We start from the raw sequence: 15,573 nt of genomic DNA on the forward strand, positions 1-15,573 counted from the left end.
CATTGAATTTGTAATTTCAGTTAACTCTTTTTTTTTAGAAGTTTATTTTTTTGTTGTTTATTGAAATTGCTGGGACATTTTTATAGTCTCTCATTCCTTCCTGTCTTTTATTTCTTTAACATATTAAAACTTTAGGCCAGGTGCAGTGGCTTACACCTCAAATCCTAGCACTTTGGGAGGCCAAGGTGGGCGGATCACCTGAGATCAGGAGTTCCAGACCAGCCTGGCCAACATGGTGAAACCCTGTCTCTACTAAAAATACAAAAATTAGCTGGGCATGGTGGCTAATGCCTGTAATCCCAGCTACTCCGGAGGCTGAGGCAGGAAAATCTCTTGAACCCGGGAGGCGGAGGTTGGAGCGAGCCGAGATCACACCACTGCGCTCCAGCCTAGGCAACAGAGCGAGACTCCATCTCAAAAAAAAAAAAAAAAAAAATTCCTTGGCTTCCTAGCTCTAATTTTCCTCCTGTCTCTGACCTCCTGTTCATTTAACAAATCGACCCACCACGCCCAGCTTGGAAATGTTCTTATTCTCAGAGTTGAAAGCACAGAAAAAATAAGAATGGTCAAGAAAAAAATAGGTGACTCATGTCCAAAGAGGCTTTATTTCAGTCTCATCCCTGTCATTAGCAGAGCATCATAAAGTAAGTAATTACATTGAAAACACATATTTGTTGGTAATACAAAATAGTAATCAACAACAGAGCAATCTAACTGGAAGTCTGTATGTCCCAAGCATTTTGTTTTGTTTGTTTTTTGAGACGTAGCAGTCCTTTCCTGAGATTCTTCTCTGTGTGGTTGAGCGTAGACCACCTTGAGTTGTAGCACCTGGGTGATTTCCCTAGGGCTGCCCTAGCAAAGTACCACAGGCCAGATGCCTTAAGACAGCAGGCATTCGTTGTCTTGCAGTTCTGGAGGCTGCAAATCTGAAATCAAGGTGTTGGCAGGGCTGTGCTGTCCCTGAATCCTAGGGGAGGATCCTTCCTTTCCCCTCCCAGCTTCTTGTAGCCACAGGTGTTCTGTGACTGTGGCAGCATCATTCCAGTCTCTGTCTACATTGTCCCATGGCCGTCTTCCTTCTGTGTCTGTGTCTGAATTTTCTTCTTCTTGTAAGGACATATTAGATTAAGGTCATATTGGATTAAGGACACACCCTACTCCAGTGTGACCTTATCTTAACTTCAATTACATCTGCAATGACCCCATTCCCAATGACCTCATGTTCTGAGGTACCAGGGGTTAGGACTTCAGCATGTATTTTGAGGGAACACAATTCAATCCATAATAACACACACCTTATAAACAAAGTTATCATGCAGTATCAGGGAATTACACAATTTTTTAAAAATATAAGAACTCTCTGGTCAGGCATGGTGGCTCACGCCTGTAATCCCAGCACTTTGGAAGGCCAAGGCAGGTAGATCACTTGAGGTCAGGAGTTCGAGACCAGCCTGGCCAACATGGTGAAACCCCGTCTCTACCAAAAAAAAAAAATTACAAAACTTAGCCAGGCTTGGTGACCCTCGACCCAGCTACTCAAGAGGCTGAGGCAGGAGAGTTGCTTGAACCTGGGAGGCGGTGGTTGTAGTGAGCATAGATCGAGCCACTGCACTCCAGCCTGGGTGACAAAGCAAGACTCTGTCTCAAAAAAAAAAAAAAAAAAAAAGAACTTTCTGCTCATCTGGCAGTATTTTTTTCTAGAAATCAGATGACATACTGGCTAGAATGATTGGGTGGGGGTGGGAGGCATGGAGGAGGGTACAGAGCTGGAGAGGCAGAGACAGTGGGGAAGGATGGAAAGGTCTGAGGGCCATGGGGCAGCATCCAAGAGGATGGTGGGTATGAAGTTTTAGTGGCTTCGCTGCATTTTTGTGGAACTTCTTGGTTTGGGTGGAAGATATTTCTGTATAAAGAGTATAAGGAAAATTGTCCTGAGACAAAGATTGTTACTTGTTATGTTTTTTCTTAAGTCATTAATTTTTTCTTCTTGATGAGCATTATTTGAGATAAATAATTTGTTTTTAAAGGACAAATCATGCTAAGACTATATCATAATTCTTGACATGGTGGGGTATTTGTGGCAGAAAATAGCTTCTGTCCTTTTTTCTTATCTAGACGAGGTTTGTGGAAATGAGTCCCTTTCTTGGGGAGACTCTCAGTAACTTAGTGATAATTGTTTATGTTACGCCTCCCAGTGCTGTGCGTGCCTAGACTGTACTGAACTATTTTTGGTATGCAGCCTAATAAGGTTCCTTGTCACGACTGTGTTTAAATCACATGAAATACTCAAATCATGTTCAGGGTTATTTTTTCCCTGTTTATGAAAGAACTCTATTTTTTCTTCCTACTGTGGGCACTTGAATCTTCTGTAAATGAGTTGGTCAGATGTCCTAAAACCTGTTTTTCACAGCCTCACGTCACTGGCATTTTGCTTTTGGTTTCAATCACTGTGCAGGGTTTTTTAGCCTAATGACCTCAACTTGATGATGCTATTGGTACTTAGTAATCTAATGTTTGTATTTTTGTTCCCTTTTTTCTTTAGGATTCCTGGACTCCAGAGTTAAAGTTGAAGTTGGAAAAGTTTCTAGCTTTAATATCTAAAGCCAGCAACACGCCAAAGCTTTTAACAATATATGTATCCTTTTGAAGCAAATAGAGACCACCTATGGTTTTAGAGCAGATTTTATTTAGAGTTGCACGCTGGCTTAGGTTTATTTAGGTTGCCTCATTAAATCGGGATAATTAATAGTGTTGCTTTCATATTTACAAGGTCAATGAATCATTAGTGGCAGGGCCTATAGAGATCAACTTCTATATCATTGGATCTCTGAGACTTTCTTTTTGGCTAGGTCTTATTTTGATGTCACGTGACTAGAAGTTGTCTTGGTAGAAAAGAAAGTTTGTCTTGTAAAAGAATTCCTTGGGATAATTGTCCCTTTGCAGAATGTCACTTAACCACTTTTAAGCCCTTCAGGCCATGGCATATGGATCGGGTGACCATCTAACTTCTCATTCGAATTGGGATTTCTTTTTAAATAACTTTATTGAGGTGTAAATTTACATACCATAAAATCTACCCATGGTAAGTGTACAATTTAATGCTTTTTGGCAAACGTACAGAGCTGTGCGGTATCACCACAGTCCAGTTCAAACTGGGACACTTTTGAAAGTAAAAAGGGACACTAACTGGACAAAGTACCAGGGTGACAGGTGTAAATAGAGCCTGTTTCAGGAAGAGCAGAACATTAGGTCACCCAACCCATGGAAGACTAATTTCCCAAAGGTTATTAGTTTTTAAAGACAAGTATCTCCTTTTATTTGGAATAAAAATGTATCCAAAGTTATTTCATAACAAGAACATAATGTTTTGAATGGTAAAATTGGTCACCGTTTTGTTTAATTTCATGAAAAATTTAGGCTACTTTGCCGCGTAATACCTTCTGCTTCCTTTCTAACTCCAAAGCATTTGACTTTCTTGACCTAATTGAGGTTTTATTTGTCACTAGGATTCCATGCCACATTTCTACTTGAGCTTCCTAAGCCTTCCCTGTTGCCTGTATTCAAATTCCTTAGCCTGGCCTGAGCCAAACGGACTGATCTACAGCTCTCGTCTCTGCCTTTATATACAAAAGCCTTAAGACTTTTGTTTAAATTCTTCTCTTTACCTACATACCTCGATGTTCGCATATCCAAACCTTTTTCTTCCTAGAGTTCCATATACAGTGATTTTCAATGAAACTAGAACTTTTCCAACTTGACTTATAATTATTTGAACATGCTTTAAAAAAGCATTTCTCAGCTTAATTTTTTTTTTTTTTGATACTGCTCCTTGTGGAACAGGGCTACCCCATAGGCAGTGTGCCCAGAGTAGCTCGGCTTAATAATTATGGGTGCCAATATGTTAAGAATCTAATCAAAATGATTTACATGGTAAATTATATTAGTTATATTAAAAATATATTAGTATACTCAAAACAGTACCTGACTGGGCCCCGTGGCTCATGCCTGTAATCCCAGCACTTTGGGAGGCTAAGGCGGGAGGATCACTTGAGCCCAGGAGTTTGAGCCCAGAGTGGGCAACATGGCGAAACCCCATCTCTGCAAAAAGTACAAAAAGTTAGCTGAGCGTGGTAGCATCCATATGACTATAGTCCCAGCTATCTGGGGGAGACAGGTGGGCGAATCACCTGAGCCCAGGAAGTTGAGGCTGCATTGAGCTGTGTATTCTGCCATTGAACTTCAGCCTGGGCAACATAGTGAGACCCTGTCTCAAAAAAATAAGAATAAAAAAAGATCATAGTACCTATTTTATAGGAAGAGTATGAAGATTGAGTTAATACATATAACTTGTATGAAACAGTCCAGTATATAGTAAGTGCTTGATAACTGTTAGCCGTTGGCATTAGAATTTTTAAGTACTTGTCACCTTTCATCCTGTTCCACATGCTTTGAAGCATATGCTGAAATATAGCAGGTAACTGTAAATAACATTCTGATATTTTCCTTGTTACATGAAAATACTTGTAGTTCAGTTCAATACATTAAGCTTCTACTATGAGTCAAATATTGTTCTAGGATTTAGGGATATAAAGAAAAGGCCAAGATGTAATTCTCTTAGCCAAACTGGAGCTTTGAACAATAAAATAGGAGTCTGTGAGGCAAACAGAGGAGGGATGGGAATTACAGGTAGAGGGAACAGCCTGTGCAAAGGCACTGAGACAGTGCCTGGGAAACTGAAATAATTTAATATTACTGGAGCAGAGTATTGACATAGACAAGCTCAGAGACTAGGCAGGGCCTAGGTCATAAAGGTTTATGCCAAGTCCTATAAGGAATAAGGAGCCTTTGAAGCATTTTAAGTAAGAGAATAACAGTTGTATTTGCAAAAAATAACTTTTTACTTCCTGATTATAAAATCAACTATATTCCTTATAGAAAATTTGGAAAGTACAGAAAGGTATTTAATACAGACATACACCCAAATTGTAAGAAAGGTAGGTACATGTATGTGTGTGTATATTTCTATGCATTTTTATCAAAGGAAGAGAACATCTTCCCATATCATTAAATAGCCTTCAAAAGCAGGTTAAGTTCCCCCAGAGGTTTAAACGTAGAGTTACCACATGACCCAGGAATTGGTCCTCGCTGTACACCCAAGAGCTATATACCCAAGAGAAATGAAACATACATACGTCCACAAAACAACCTGTACACAAATGTTCATAGTAACATTATTCATAATAGCCAAAAAAATGCAAACAACTCAAATGTCTATTGTCTTATGAATGGATAAACAAACTGTGGTGTTATCCAAATGATGGAATATCATTTGATATCATCCAGCCATAAAAAGGAATGAAGCACTGATTCATGCTGTAACATGAATGATCCTTGAAAGCATTATGCTAACTGAAAGAAGCCAGTGGCAGGGACCAGGTATTATATGACTCTATTCATAAAATGTCCAAAAGAGGCAAATCTGGAGAGACAGAAAGTATATTAGTGGTTGCCAGGGGCTGGGGAAAGCAGGGAAAATGGGAGTAACTGCCAGTGAGTACAGGGTTTCTTTTGGAGGATGATGAAAATGTTCTAAAATTGATTGTAGTGATGGTTGCATAACTCTGAAAATACTGAAAACCATTGAAATGTACACATTGATTGATGATTGATTGATTGATTGAGTCAGAATTTTACTCTTGTCACCCATGCTGGAGTGAAATGGCGTGATCTTGGCTCACTGCAACCTCCGCCTCCCAGGTTCAAGTGATTCTCCTGCCTCAGCCTCCCAAGTAACTGGGATTACAGGCACCCGCTACCATACCTGGCTGATTTTTGCATTTTTAGCAGAGACAGGGTTTCGCCATGTTGGCCAGGCTGGTCTCAAACTCCTGATCTCAGGTAATCCACCCACCTCGGCCTCCCAAATTGCTGGGATTACAGGCGTGAGCCACCACACTGGCCTGAAAGGTACACTTTAAATAGGTGAATTATACAGTACGTGAATAAAGCTATTACCAAAATACTAAGGAAAAGTTTAAGACAAATTAAGGGAAAAGAAACATGTTAAGTAACTGTCTTCAGTCATGCAGCCAGACGTGTGGGAACTGAGATTTGAACCCACGCAGTCTGGCTCCAGAGTCCATGGTCTTAGCAACACTGTGCTATGCTGTTTTCACCTCAATATCGATTTCCTTAGGATAAAGCTTTGAATTGAAGTTAGAGTTGAATTATGTACAAAATCAGATTTGCATTTTTAGTTGGCTTGGTAGCAGTGGGGAAGGCCTTTGGAAGGGGATAGGAAGGGGATAGGAGGCTGTTGAAATAGTGCAAGACTTGAATTCAGACAGTGATAATTGAGATGGGGAGAAGAGGACTTGTTTGGGAGTGAGTCAGGCCAGTATGGAGAAGTTGCTTAGCTATTTACAGCAACAGTTGGAGCTGGCCCTCCCGGCTCCGAGAATTCTGTTTCACCATGCTGAGGTGCTTTCTCACATTGGCCACAGGATGTCCGATACCCCAAGTACCGTTCCCTAAATGCCCGTTTTCCTGAACTTCTTTTTCATCCCAGAAGGAGAATGGACAAAGTAACAAAGGTAAATCATCTAGATTTAAATTTGTCTAAAAACAACTTTGCCAGTTCAGGTTTGAAGTAGTAAGATCGGTGCAAAGATGGAGAGAATTCATGATTTTGGCTTTAAGAGTCTAAATATTTATGAAAGGCTTTGCAGTCATAGTGACCTGCAGTTCCTTGAGGCCCATTTTCGGGAGGGCTGGTATTGTTAGCTTCGTCTTGCATGTCAGGTAGCTAAGCCTTGGAGAAATGAAGAGAATCCAATAATATCCCAAAGGGAGGTAACTGCAGCAGCAGCACATTTTCCCTAGAAGGTGTAGGGCAGCATGGGTAAGGATAGAGTTCTTTTAATTTAATTTATTTTAATTATTTTAATATTTAACTTTTACCTTGAACTAGTCAACAGGGGTCTTCGAAGACATACGGAGTACCCATTCTTATCAAGCATTTTCCATTCCAAAGTAGGAATTCCAGTCTTCAGTTTGTAGCATAAAGTGTTATTTTTCCATGGTCAATCATTTTTACCAGAACTGTTCACTTTTGAGTAAGGTGAGAAAAAGTGTAGTTAATATGAAGTTGGTGGCCCCAGTTGGGGCACTGTACCTCAGTTTTGCCTTTGATACTACATTTTGACAGCTGCTTAAATGATGATGCTGGAAAGGGCCTGTGATGCATGTCATCCCTCTGGTGAGTATTGATGGCATAAGCCTCAGTTCCCAGTAGGTGGAGTGTGACTACAGGAGATCTTGTTCCATGCGCCAGCACATTTGCCCTTTCAAAGCAGAGTCATGCCAGAGAGGATTTCAGAACTTCCTGCCATTGCTTTTTCCTGTTTCTTTTTAGGGAGTGAAACTCTTTTTAAAGAAAGGAAGCATTAATTAGTAAATTATTTAGCTGTTTGCTCACCAGGGAGTTGGCAGATAAGCAATGGGGTTTGTCACCCTCAGGGAGAGCTTGGGTTTGGGTTTGTCACTCAAGATGGCTTTGGCAGCGTCAGCCTTTGAGAAGGCTTCGGATGCTTGGTTTTGCTCTTGGTAGCCTCAAGCATCCCCAGCTCAGCCGTTCTAAGTGTGTGACTGGTTCTGCCAGCCATGCTGACCCTTCTGTCGCTCAGAGGGGACAGGCCCTGCTGGCCCTTCATGGAGGAGCAGGGCTACAGATACGGCCCCATGGGATCAACCTGGACTGCTCCAAGGGTCGCAGGAGCACCCTGAGTCTTGCAGCTCCCCAAGGTTGCCCTACCCCCAGTACAGTATGTGGAGGAAGACTCCCAGCCTGCATCCTCAGCTCTGCAGGCCCGCTCTCTCAGTGCTAGCCTAGGCCCAGGCCTTGGCCACGGTGCGTCCCGGGCCAGTTTGCTCACATCCAACACAGCTGGCATCTTCAACTGGACTGGGACTTTGGATCTTGCCCTGCAGCTCCTGGAAATACACCTCAGCCCACTGTTCCATTGCTGCCTGACAGACCATCCCGACTTGGTGGCACAAAACAATGACATTCACTTATAATGGTGATGATGAGCCTGCATGGTCTGGGAGCTGTGGGCTCAGTTAAGCTGTTCTCCCTCAGCGTGTCTCTCAGGTGCAGTCAGGTGGAGCGGCCTGGGGCCAACTCCAAGGCACTCACACGCAGAGTGGTGGTCGGTGCTGGCTGTCACGTGGGGTCTCAGCAGAGGCCCTTGACGAGAACACCTGCGTGGCCTTGTGGTCTGGGCTTCCTCCAGGCATGTTGCCTGGTTTCCAAGGGTGAATGTCCCCAGAGAGAGCCAGGGGGAAGCTGTATCACTTTTTCTAACCCAGCCTCTGAAGTAAGTCAGTCATTTCTGCTGCATTCTGTTTCTTGCAAGTGAATTCCTAAGGCCCCCTCACCTTCAGAGAAAGGAAATTACGGGGGGATTCCAAGCAAAGAATCCTAGAGCCTTCTAAGCTGCTTGCTCTAAGGCCTGGTGGGAGTGGTTTTATGCTTTATCAAACTGGCAGAATGATGGAATCTCTTCTCCTGGATTCTTGTTTTTCCTAGCAGGAGTCAAGCAGCCCAAAGTTTTATTTAAAATAAAGAAGTGTCCTGCAGATATGAATTGTCCCCCAGACAACTTCATAATACAAAAACAGAGAAAAAGACACAGGTTTGATTCAGGCATTTTATGAGCTCAGTATAGAATAAAACATTCTTTTCTTTTTTTTTGAGACAGAGTCTCACTCTGTTGCCCAGTTGCCCAGGCTGGAGGACAGTGGCGCGATCTTGGCTCACTGCAACTGCTGCCTCCCAGGTTCAAGCGATTCTTGTGCCTCAGCCTCCTGAGTAGCTGGGATTATAGGCGAGCACCACCATGCCTGGCAAATTTTTGTATTTTTTTAGTAGAGATGGGGTTTTACCATGTTGCCCAGGCTGGTCTCCAACTCCTGGCCTCAAGTGATCTGCCCGCCTCGGCCTCCCAAAGTGTTGGGATTACAGGCGTGAGCCACCACCAGCCCTAGACATGTTTATTTTCTTAGACCTAGAAGAACTAAAAGAAATTGCATGAGGTTCAGTCAAGGGAATAGATTTTCTTAGGAAGCCCAGTGAGGATTGAGTTGAACTTCCTGAAAAGGAAATTTTAAGTCAGTGTGGTTACAAAGCACTATGTAAATAAATGTGGCATAAAATAGAAGTAAGTGTGAAACACAAATAGTGTCCAGTTTATTGTTACAAGAAAACATTCTGGCAATAAGTATGGTAGTTCTTTGAGAAGAATACAATTATTTTTCATATTGTGGATTTTTATTGATGTTGTTTGTTTTAACTGTCTTCCTAGAAATCTTGCAGCAGCTCCACCAGCAGCTGGTTGAAGCTGAACGTAGGTCAATGACATACCTCAAACGGTACAATAAGATCCAGGCCGACTACCACAATCTCATTGGAGTCACAGCAGAGCTGGTGGATTCTCTAGAGGCCACAGTCAGCGGCAAGATGGTAAGGAAGATCCCCAATTGTGTGTATGTCTGTTTGGCAATGAAGAAGGCTTATAGGCATGGACTATGTTGATATGGCAGATGGAGCCTGCCTCTCTCCATTCCAAGCCAGTGGCGCCTGCTGCTCTATTTCCAAAAGCCAACATGCATGAAGGAGATAAAGCTGATATTTTTTACTGTTTTTATCAAGCTGCTTGCAGTGTTTTACCCATTTTTCTTAACATACTATCTGCTATATCTTTATTTCTCTACTTTATTCTTTTTTGTTTGTTTGTTTTTGAGACGGAGTTTTGCTCTTGTTGCCCAGGTTGGAGTGCAATGGTGTGATCTCGGCTCACTGCAACCTCCGCCTCCCAGATTCAAGTGATTCTCTTGCCTCAGCCTCCCGAGTAGCTGGGATTACAGGCATGTGCCACCACACCCAGCTAATTTTGCATTTTTAGTAGAAACGGGGTTTCTCCATGTTGGTCAGGCTGGTCTCGAACTCCTGAGCTCAGGTGATCCGCCAGCCTTGGCCTCCCAAAGTGCTGGTATTACAAGTGTGAGCCACTGCGCCTGGCCCTTTTTAAAAAATATATTTTTCAAATATTGAGACGGGGTCTTGCTTTGTTGCCTAGGCTGATTTTGAACACCTGGGCTCAAGTGATCCTCCCACCTTGGCGTCCCAAAGTCCTGGGGATTGCAGGTGTGAGCCATCGCACCCAGCCTCTACCTTATTAATATTAGCAAAGGATAAATTGTCTGGCAACAGAAAAATATGTGCTAGCAAAAAAATGAGGGGCACGTGCCCTGCCGTCATATAGGGAAGCCACTGATTTTCTAATATTGGTTTCGTATCCAGCTACCTTTCTGAATCCCATTAATCTTGGGTGTTTTGATTTATTCTTCTGTGTTCTAGATTGACAGTCATGTTACATCAAATAATATTTGTGTTTTGCTTTTAAAATTTATCTTAACTTTTTTTTCTTAGTACATTGGCTATGGCCTATGGGATATTGTTGAATAATGTCATCATGGGCATCTTTATCTCATTCCTGACTCTTTATAAAGTACAATAAAATCTATTTGTGGACATACAGATTTTTTAAAAATTGAAGTAACTATAGATTCACACTGCAGTTATAAAAAATAATTCAGGCCAGGCACAGTGGCTCACGCCTGTAATCCCAGCACTTTGGAAGGCTAAGGCGGGAGGATCACTTGAGGCCAGAAGTTTGAAACTACTCTGGGCAATATGGTGAGACCTCTGTCACTAAAAATATACAATTAAAAATAAAATTAGCCAGGCATGGTGTCTCACACCTGTAATCTCAGCACTTTGGGAGGCTGAGGTGGGCAGATCATCTGAGGTCAGGAGTTCAAGACCAGAGCCCCGGCCAACATGGCGAAACCCCGTCTCTACTAAAAATACAGAAATTTGCCAGGTGTCGTGGAGCACATCTGTAATCCCAGCTACTCGGGAGGCTGAGGCGGGAGGATCTCTTGAACCCGGCTGGCAGAGGTTGCAGTGAGCCAAGATTGCACTCCAGCCTGGGCAACAGCGTGAAACTGTGTCTCAAATAAATAAATTTAATTTAATTTAAAAAAAGATGGGTCAGAGGAGGAAAGCTGGACTCTTTACTAGCCTTTCTAATGTAAAAGAACCGCGTTGTTTTGGTAAAAGATTGAAACACTTCAGAGAAGCGTGTAGTAAGGAGCAAAAGCTCCTTCACCACAATGCTGTAGATTCATTTCCTTATTGATGTTCAAGACTGACATTGTCTTGTGTATTATTTTAGAACATTTCTCTGCGTATGCGTGTGTGTGTGTGTGTGTGTGTGTACACACATGCGTACAGCATTTGTACCCTTAGTTGGGATCATATGATGCGTTACTCTTCTGAAACTTGCTATTTCTCTTTCGACATATCTTGGAGATCTTTCCATATGACCAGATCCACCTCATTCTTTTTAATTCTTATACACAATTGCATTATAAGGGTGAATCATTCATTATCAGATCTCTGCTGATGAACATTTAGATTTTTTGTTTTTTTGTTTGCTATAACAAAAAAATGTTGCAGTGAACATCCTTGTGTATACTGTACATCTTGATAAAATTCTAAAAGTGGAATTGCTAGGGCAAAGGTATGGGCATGAGCATTTTGATAGAGGTTGCTAAATTATTCATCTTAAAATATCAACAATGTCTACTCCCCCAATAGTGCATGAGAGTACCTATTTCTCCACACACGGCAACACCAAATAGGACTAAACTTTGAAATCTTTGTCAGTTTGGTAAGTAAAACTTGGCATTCTGCATATTTTAATTTAGATTTCTTTAATTATGTATGAGGCTGAGTATATTTTCATGTATTGTTCTTGGCTATATATATATATATATATATTTTTTTTTTTTTTTTGGTCAGTCATCCATTTTCTTTCCTCATTCTCCTGTTTTAAGCAAGAAAGTGACATGATCAGATTGGCTTGTTAGAGAAATGGTTCTGCTAGCAGTTTCAGAAGTTAAAGGAGGAAACAGTTTCAGAACTGAGGGTTTGATCCAAAGTCTCAAAAGCCACAGAAAACTCCAGAAGAAGAGACCTGAAAAGTATCCAGTGTTTTTGACACTTAGAAGTTCACTGGTTGTGAGCTTTGCCACACAAGTTTCCATGGAGGAACGCAGGTGGAAAGTTGGTCACATTGTATTGAAAGTTGAAGGTGGGTTGAGACAGTAAATGCAAGCGGTTCTTTCAAGGACCTTGGCTGTAAAGAGAAGCTGTTGAGAGGGTGATTGATAGATAAGGATCTAGGGTGAAAAAGAAGAAGAAGAAAATCTAGGGTAGAAGATGGGAAAGGTATGTTTTTAATATGAAATATATGTGAACACGTTTCTAGTTGTAGGGAAGGAATAAGTATAGAAAGAAAGGTTAAAAATACAAGATGAAAAAGGTATGTTTTTTTGTTCGTTTGTTTGAGACAGGGTCTCACTCTGTTGTCTAGCTGGAGTGCAGTGGTGCAATCTCAGCTCACTGCAGCCTCGACCTCCCAGGCTCAAGCCATTCTTTCACCTCAGCCTTCTGAGTAGCTAGGACTACAGGTCTGTGCCACCATGCCTGGCTAATTTTTATTTTATTTTTATTAGAGATGGTATTTCACTATGTTACCCAGGCAAGTCTCAAACTCCTGAGCTCAAGTGATCCGCCTGCCTCAGTCTCCCAAAGTGCTGGGATTACAGGCATGAGCCACTATGCCAGGCCTGAAAAATGAATGTTGAAATTTTAATACTATAGAAATTTACTATAGGAATTCAGAAGGAACAGACTCAGGATAATATAGGAGGTCTAGCCCTGGGATGGGGTTCCTTTTTCTCTGAGTCACTTCACATGTAGCTATGTAACAAAGGGTGACAGACCTCTGCCACAGGATGGACAGAGCCTTTTATGTGGCTGAAGCAGACCAGAAGTTTCTAGCAGATAGGCAGGAGGCCCAGGAGGAGAGAGAAGGGCCCAGCCCTTTCCAGCTCCCCAGGGGTGGAGTAGCCCTGCTTCCCACGCAGTCCTGGGGGATGGCCTTCCTCCCATGCAAGTGGATGAGCAAGGGGTGGGAGAGCAGCCGCTTCTACTGCCATGTGGAAGTTCCCCCAGGTGGAATCATGAAGCTGCGGAAGAGGAGACTATTTTCAATTATCATGCCTAGAAAAAAGTGTGGAAGGGTGTACACTTTTTAATAGTCATTATCCGCAGGGATTTGTTTGTGGGGGAAGGGTGGGATTCAGGAGAGGTTGTGGTACTTGTACATTGAAATGAGCATACATTATTTTTTTAAAAAGAAAATGGATGAAAAAAACTCCAAGATGACCACTTTCGATGTTGTATGTCAATCCTGAATTCTCGTAGCTGGTGAGAGAGGCACAAGAGATGCTAAAGGAGAATGCAGGATCCAGCAGCGTTGATGGCGACAGCAGCTCAGCCGCACGTTGTCGAGCACTGGATAGTTGATTAAAAGCGTTTCCATCACTCATTCAGCAAGCACTGGCCAAGCCACCTGTCATGTGCTAGGCATATCTGTGACCTCATTTACCTGCTCACTGTGGCTGTTACAATAAAGGTGTGGAAAGCGAGAGGCAGAGCTGTTGGTCTTCTCGAGTCCAGGACTTGAGCCCTGATCTTCAGATTTGAAGCTTGGCTCTCTTTCCCCCACATTATGGTTGTCCAGTGACTTTGTTACATGAATTTACCAAAGTGGTTTAGGATCTGTTTATTCTACATGACAGTGGAGATAGCTGAAGTGGAGTCAGTTAATTTGCAGTCTGATGTCTCATGAGCACACCTGCAGTGTGTTAGCACCTTGTTCTGTCAGGGCTGGTGCTTTCACTCCTCCCAAGAGCTCTGATGTTAAAGCAAATGATTATTTTTCTGGCTTACATACCTCATCATCATGCCTTACAGAAAGCTGTTGAGAGACCACTCTAATAATTGCCAGCGTGCCTCAGGTGTCCCTCAGTGAGTTTCATGCCATCACCAGATGTCTTTGTGTCCTCCTTGCAGATCACTCCTGAGTACCTCCAGAGCGTCTGTGTCCGCCTATTCAGTAACCAGATGCGGCAGAGCCTGGCGCATAGTGTGGACTTCACGAGGCCTGGGACGGTGAGGCTCTGCGCTCAGGGCAGGGTGCCCGTGGTCTATCCCCCCAAATTTAAAAAGAATGTAACTTTAAAAATAGCATGAAAAAATAACATGCAAGAGGCTGCATTTAAGCTGGCTTTTGAAGTCTAGAAACTCCTAGAAGGAAAATAAATCTGTTTTTGAAGAGGGTACAGCTGAAAGCTGGCCTCCTAGGGAGGGTGAGGAGAGAGGCGTGTTCTGCCTACCAGTTGCAGCCACTCAGTGGGGGCTCCCAGGGTTGGGGATCAGTGGGAGTGGATGGAAACTTTATTCTCCTTTTTTAAAAGCACTGCCATAGTGGAAATTGTGTGGTCTAAAGCAGGGACACTTTTTTTTCCCCTAACTTTTTACTTGGAATAATTGCAAAACTGCAAAAGTAGCACAAAGGACATTGGTATACCCTTTACCCAGAGTCACCCGCTGCTAGCATTGGCCCCTTCCTTTGTTGTGTCTCTACACACAAGTGAACATGCACACATATGCACAAAATCTGTTTTCTGAACTATTTGAGGATAAATTATATATATTATGACTCTTTACTCCTAAATACTTCAGTGTGTATTTCTTAAGGTTAGGAATATTCTCTCATATAACTATACAGTTACCAACTTCAGTAAATTTAACATTGATACAGCCTTCTTATCTACCGTCCATTTTCTAATTTTGGTAGTTGAGTCAATAATGTCCTTCACTGCATTTCCCGTCCTCTGGTCATCTAGGGTCAGTTGTCACATTGAGTTGGCACAGCTCTTAGCCTCTTCTAATCTTGAACATTTCCTCAGCCTTTCTTTGAGTTACATGACATTAACATGTTAGAAGAATATAATTTTCCCCCTTAAAAAAAAATAGAACATTTTGCTGGGCGCGGTGGCTCACACCTGTAATCCCAGCACTTTGGGAGGCCAAGGCGGGTGGATCACGAGGTCAGGAGTTCCAGACCAGCCTGGCCAACATGGTGAAACCCCATCTCTACTAAAAATACAAAAATTAGCCAAGCGTGGTGGTGGGCACCTGTAGTCCCAGCTACTTGGGAGGCTGAGGCAGGAGAATCGCTTGAACCTGGGAGGCAGAGGTTGCAGTGAGCTGAGATTGTGCCATTGCACTCCAGCCTGGGGGACAAGAGCAAGACTTAGTCTCAAAAAAAAAAAATAGAACATTTCTCCTTTTGTGTTTGATATTTCCTTATAATTAGATTCGGGTTATGCATCCCTGAATCACCTAGGCCAAATATGACATCGGTGATCGTGTGACCTCCTTAGACTAGCACACCTGAAGGCCCATGGTTTTGAGGCAGGCATTCTTAACCAGGAGAGACACCATTGTCTCTCAAAGTCTTCAAAGTACAGGAACCCACGGGCCAGGAGCTCACACCAACCTGCTGCCCCATTCACAGGCTGCGTGGGTGA

The 15,573-nt window shown here is 42.6% G+C and overlaps 1 protein-coding gene across 16 annotated transcripts in view; it reads left to right on the forward strand.

The window, feature by feature from the left end:
- Positions 1 to 15,573, forward strand: part of ARMC9 (armadillo repeat containing 9) — a 172,353-nt gene that overhangs the window by 21,779 nt on the left and 135,001 nt on the right. For 13 of the 16 annotated variants that reach the window (XM_009444540.5, XM_054680182.2, XM_016950685.4 and 10 more), the window contains exons 6-9: positions 2,543 to 2,635; positions 6,569 to 6,593; positions 9,366 to 9,523; positions 14,051 to 14,149. In XM_009444540.5, coding sequence (XP_009442815.3) covers positions 2,543 to 2,635; positions 6,569 to 6,593; positions 9,366 to 9,523; positions 14,051 to 14,149 — 375 coding nt within the window. The remainder of the gene's footprint in view (positions 1 to 2,542; positions 2,636 to 6,568; positions 6,594 to 9,365; positions 9,524 to 14,050; positions 14,150 to 15,573) is intronic. The other 3 variants (XM_016950689.3, XM_024355132.3, XM_054680185.1) reach the window with 1 other exon arrangement.

This window comes from Pan troglodytes, chromosome 13 (assembly GCF_028858775.2).
Source record: "Pan troglodytes isolate AG18354 chromosome 13, NHGRI_mPanTro3-v2.0_pri, whole genome shotgun sequence".
NCBI lineage: Eukaryota > Metazoa > Chordata > Mammalia > Primates > Hominidae > Pan > Pan troglodytes.